Source organism: Geotrypetes seraphini, chromosome 15 (genome assembly GCF_902459505.1).
Source record: "Geotrypetes seraphini chromosome 15, aGeoSer1.1, whole genome shotgun sequence".
NCBI classification, from domain to species: domain Eukaryota; kingdom Metazoa; phylum Chordata; class Amphibia; order Gymnophiona; family Dermophiidae; genus Geotrypetes; species Geotrypetes seraphini.
The window spans coordinates 63940777-63946776 of NC_047098.1; the positions used below are offsets into that span (position 1 = coordinate 63940777).

At 36.4% G+C, this 6000-nt stretch overlaps 1 protein-coding gene across 9 annotated transcripts in view; it reads left to right on the forward strand.

The window, feature by feature from the left end:
- CLUH (clustered mitochondria homolog) overlaps window positions 1-5668 on the forward strand; it is a 104565-nt gene extending 98897 nt beyond the window's left edge. For all 9 annotated transcript variants that reach the window (XM_033921569.1, XM_033921563.1, XM_033921567.1 and 6 more), the window contains exon 26: window positions 3980-5668. In XM_033921569.1, coding sequence (XP_033777460.1) covers window positions 3980-4127 — 148 coding nt within the window. In that variant the 3' untranslated portion in view covers window positions 4128-5668. The remainder of the gene's footprint in view (window positions 1-3979) is intronic.
- Window positions 5669-6000: the final 332 nt, after the last annotated feature.

Here is a 6000-nt window from a genome sequence, read left to right on the forward strand (position 1 = left end):
CAGAAATTCTTCCACTTAATGTGCATTGTACAAAGGGCTTGTTTGATTCATTCGCCTTTGTATGGAAGGAAGATGGATTAAAATATTTAGGTATTTGGATAAAAAATACGCTGGAAGACACAATGAAAGAGAATGAAAAATTTTTATTACAGAAGGTAACAGAAATGTGCGAGCAATGGAATCCTTTACATCTTTATTGGTGGGGAAGAGTTCAGACTATCAAAATGATGATATTGCCTGTGGTTTGTTATCAAATGGGTATGATCCCAGTTTTTTTTTTCAAGGGTCCTTTTATAAAAAATTAAATCATATTCTTACAAAATTTGTTTGGCTGAGTAAAATGCCTAGAATTGCTTTAGTATCTTTACAAAAATCAATTACAGAAGGTGGGGTAAATGTTCCCAATTTTTATAGGTATCATCAAGCCTATATTTTGCGCCAGGGTATGTATTGAGTCCTCTCAGAGCTCATGGAAAATACCCTAGACTGGTTGTGGTTAGAATGGCGACTCATGTTTCCTTTATGTTTATAAAGATACAAAAAGGAGGCAAAAAATGTCAATAAGGACTCTATGAGTGTGTCTATCAGCTAATCACTCCTAACAAACCAAACCACACAGGTACCAAATATCAATTGAAGGATAGGGGCGCTCTCAGTGTGAGGTTGTTAGCGACGGGAGAACAAACTCCAGCGCTTCCACTTACAAAGACGGAGGTGAATCACCCCGCCTGCACACCATCATCGGGCTTCCCTAGTGTGCAAAATCAACTGTGCAGAATTAATAACAATAAATAAGTCACAAACAGTGAACTAGTGAGAGAGTGAATCAAACTGAAAACCCACTCATAGAGTCCTCCCCAGCCTAATCCCCAAGATACAAAATGAAACCACAGCCAACTTTATGTTTATGTCATGTTCTCAGTATCAAGATGCCTAGATTGTATAAAGAAAATAGAATATTAATGGATACATGGAAAACATTACGATATGTCAGTAATTTAACATCTATCCCAATACATAAGTTGACAAATCAAACTATATGGCTAAACTCCAAGATTCAAATTGGCGGATTTAAAGTCATCTGGAAGCATTGGATGATAGCAGGTATACGGATTTTAGACGATGTTATTTCTAAAGGTAAACTGCTTGATTTTTCACAGTTGCAACATAAATATGGTCTTAATAAATCACAAAGCTTTAGATGGTTGCAACTGAAGCAGCCTATTCAGGCGGGATTCCCTGAATGGAAAAATCTTAATAATAAATATAGTTTGGAGTTCTTATGCTTTCAGGTGGACTTCCTGGGACACCAGGCCGCACAGTGGTATATGTGAATTTATGTGAATAAAAAACCAAAAAGCGGTCTAAGGGATATTTGGAGCATTGAGATTAAGCATCAAATTTCTGTGTCTCAATGGCCATGAATTTGGTCTTAGAGGATGAGATGTACAGTGTCCGCATCTATGAGACAAACTTGTTTTTTTTTTTGTTACATAGAGCATTTTGGACCCCAGTTCGTTTACAAAAGTTGGATAGCTCTAAGTCAAATAGATGTTGGCATTGTAATCTCGAACCAGGGACTTTAGATCATTTATTGTTCTACTGTCCATTAATTTTGGCCTTTTGGAAATCAATATGGGGGCCAAATAAATTGTTTATTGGAAAATCCTTTGGCATTATCGTATAACACGATTTTATTTGGAATGTCAATGAGAACAAAGAGCCAAATTTCATCTAAAAACAATAGGCTGTTATTGATTGACAGGGGTCGCCATACAACATATCACAAGTAATTGGAAGAATTGGAGTAGACTTAATTATAGTTTTTGATGGAACTCACTTTGTCACCCTTATAAAATGGAAAGAACAATAGCTATACAAAAAGGAAATTATAATAAATTTAAGGAGATTTGGGGGCCATTGATAAATTATTGTGATGAATAAATACCATTTTTCCAATATAAGTACAATGCAATGAGGGGAGATAGGTTGGGGGGGTTCTGAATTTTATTAAATGTTTAAATCAGTAGAAAATAATTTTTATAAAATATATTTGATTACATATGTTATAGTAAGGGTGGGAGGGAAGGGCTAAAATTTTATGTTTTAATGTTAAATATGATAGAAATTCAAGTGATGTATTCAATTTCAATGTTAATTACTGTTACACTTGATGTAAGATGTAAAAACGAATAAAGATTTATTAAAAAAAAAAAAAAGAATATGTACTTAGCACATTTAGAGGCTTGTATTCAAAGCACTCGGCCCCTTAGCCACCTAACTTATCAATCTTTTTGGAATTACTTCTGTTATGTCTTAAGTGCAGTAAAAATAAATAAAGTAAGTAACATATGGCAGACCCCTTAACTTGGGCAACTGTAATCAATTTTTTTTTTAAATTCTTTATTGATTTTTCAAACTACAAATGTGCAATAAATGATTCACATATTTGCACATTACATAATAAGCGCAACAAAACTTATAAATACTACTGCATAATGAAATTTCCCCCACCCTCCCAGTTAATAAACCAATATAATAAAACCTTCATGAAATTATTCATAAAATCTTCGAATCAATTCCAATTCTATTCCCTTTCCTTACTACCCTTCAGGATGTGTATGTTTACTTGTCTATAAAATTGAATTAATTATTCCTTTTTACAGTATTTAGCCAATGGCTTCCAAACATCTATAAAATTCTTAAAACGTCCCTGTTGTATGGCCATGCAACGTTCCATTTTATAAGTATAATACAGGGATTCCCACCAGAATGTGTAGTTCAACCTATCCCAGTTTTTCCAATTTCTTAAAATGAGTTGCATGGCAACCCCTGTCATTACAAAAAGTAGTTTGTTACTTCTCACAGATAATTGACTTTTAGCTCTCATAAGTGTACTAAATAAAATAATATCATAAGATAAAGCCACTGGATTCTCTAATAAATTATTTACTTGGTCCCAAATAGACCTCCAAAACTGCAGTATCAAGGGACAATAATAAAGTAAATGATCTAAAGTCCCAGCTTCAAGATGGCAATGCCAGCATCTATTAGACTTGGAACTATCCAATTTATGTAAACAAACAGGGGTCCAGAAAGCTCTATGTAATAAGAAAAACCAAGTTTGCTTCATAGATGCTGACACCATAGATCGCATCCTCCAAGTCCAAATTCGTGGCTACTGAGACGCAGTAATCTGATGCTTAATCTCAATGCTCCAAATGTCACTTTTCTGTGCTACTAGTTGCAGTGATATGTGTTTTATCATCAACTGTAGTGCTGGCCTTAGTCTGTTATTACTATGCATATTTAACACTGCATACCTAGGCAGTGGAATGGGGTGGGCCAATATCTTGCAAGTTTTATTCAGATTTTCTATCCTGCCTATTGGAAGAACTTCCTAGTCGGCTTACAATACTAAAACATAGTAAAGTTTGAAAGATTGTGAGTATTTACATGATAGTGGAGGTAGAACTACAATTTTGATACATAGGATAGCATGGGAGGGTTAGTAACTAAAGAGCTTGTGTGGGGAGGAACGCAGGGACGGTGGCAGTAGGCCACTGCAATAGGAACATTGTCCAGTTACAGTTATTGGCTCCATCAAAATTGTGCCCTGTGTGACAGTTTTCAAAACTATACGGGCACACACACACAGACTTTGTACAGGTTCTCGATTTTCTCTTCTAAAATTGTGCAAAAAATGTTCTAGCTCGTTTTAAAGTCATGCACAGTTGTCTCCTCTAGCCAGGAATACTTTTCCCAATATATAAGAGCACAGTTTTCAAAATTCCCTTTTACCCATACACTTAGATTTTGAAACTTGCTCTCTGAAAGTGTGAATAGAGCATAATGTACCAGTAGTGACATCTCAGAGATGGTCTTGATAAGGTCCTCATTAAAGAACCCTCTTCAGACAGGGTCGTGAGCTGAAGTTACTTTGAGTGTCATTCTTCACTTTGTTTTTGTTTTTTCTCAGCCAAAAGGACTTGGAGAATCTTAAAGCAGAAGTACAGCGTCGACAGCAGCAATCAGAGGCGATGGGAGGCAGCGAGGAATCTGACCCAAAAAAGACTGATGTAACTGCTTCTTCCAGTGAGGCCCCAGTGGTGCAGAGTTCTGCTTGATTCCTCTCTGGACCTTAGCTCTGGTTCTCAAGCTTCCTTCGAGGGTGGAACACTTTTCAGCAATTTTATAACACGGATGCAGGCCAATACCCAGTTGGAACAACTGTTCGAGTTAAAGCACTATAAGCTGTAGGTGTTTAAATCTCTGTAAGTAGAGATGCCACAGGAAGAGCAGTCACAGACTATATGCCACCTCTGCCTGGGATCACATGTCATCTCTTATCAAATCCATTCTTTGTCATATACATGTTTGATGAATACCCAAAGGCTTCTATATAGAAGTAACTTCTGAGATCTGTCTTCCTGTGACAGATAGGTCTGGTTTTTCAAGGAGCATACTGCTTGTCGAGTTTACCAGGATAAAAGCCAAGCTGCATGAGGATTTTCCACTGATGGGAGGGTGTTGGAGCTAGAGGGATAGGGGACCTCCAGAAGAAACTGCATCCATGTTTGTAATTAGCAGGCAGTGAGTCAGGGGCTATGGACAGCTTTTATACTCACTAGGAATTAACTAATTATGCCCTCTGCAGATTTTTCTTTTGCTTTTTATTGAACATTTGGCCAGGTTCTGGTTGGAGTTTTGTTTAAAAACAACAAACAACAAAACACATGTATAATAAAAAAAAAGGTCATTTAAATTTTGTGAGATGGTGTGTGCTTGCACATGCCTGGATTTTCTTTCATGTGCTGAATGCTCAGTAACCGGTAGAACATTTTAGCTAGAATAAAAGGGCAAAAATATTTTTTAAAACCCATAGCTGGATCCTGTCGTAGTGTTGAATAATTTGAATAAAAAGAAAAAAAAACAAACTCTAGTGCCTGCATGTAAAGAAAGAGCCCTGGCATTTAAGAGGGCACAAAATGTGAATACAGAGAAAAGATGGAGCAGGCTTTGCTGAAAACCACATTAACCCTTTGGAATCTACACAGTTTGGAAAGATATATGGAGTCTGCTGGTCCATCAGAGATGAGCTGTCTGCTTCTTAATAGAAAACTGATACACTAGTGAAGTTATAGGTACATCTGGAAATGATTAATTGACAAGTAATTGTGAACAACGGTGAACAGGATCAAGAATCATGCATCTGTGTGATATGTTTATAGATATTGTAAAAAAAAAAAAAAAAAAAAGGTTTTCGCCCTCTTTGCTACAGCCTTCCCCTTGAGCTCATGTTCTCACACACAGCTCTCAATTCCATCCTGCTTCAAGACCACATTGTCAACCAGAGAGGCTTGAGTATGACCTTTTTGATATGTTCTTAGATTGAATAGATCAACACCATGGTCAAAAGGCAGCATCCCTAGCCCGTCTTTTATTTTTATTCATATTGCCACTGCCATAAACGGTGAAGGTGGAAGCCTCTTCCAAGCAGTTTGCTGTTTTTCAGGATTTGTATTGCAGGGAGCAGCTTCCATGTTACCTGGCTATTTGGGGGTAAAGTAGAGTCCTCATTTGTGCAAAGACATTGTTCCTCCAAATATTTGAATTTAATTGAAAATATTCAATAAATAATGTAATTATAAAGCATCTTTTAGCAAAGGAAGGGTATTTTGTCTTTTTTTAAAAAATGTGTTCTGTCTCTGATGAAATGGGAGGAAGTATTAGCTGCTGGTCTCCTCAAAGGCTTATTAAGTAATGGGCAGTGCTAGTAATTTAATAAAATTGTTCAAGCTGCAATTAACTCATTTTCATGTATCATCCAAGAAAACAGACTTAACATTTTTATGATAAACTCCCTATTGAATATATAGCTATAGAAATAGTACATTTTAACTGTAATCCCCTTCCCCCTCCTCCCCCAACAATATGGGTCACAATTGTTGGCCAACATTCCTTGCTTGACACCCAATTTTTTTTTTAATTTGAATTTAA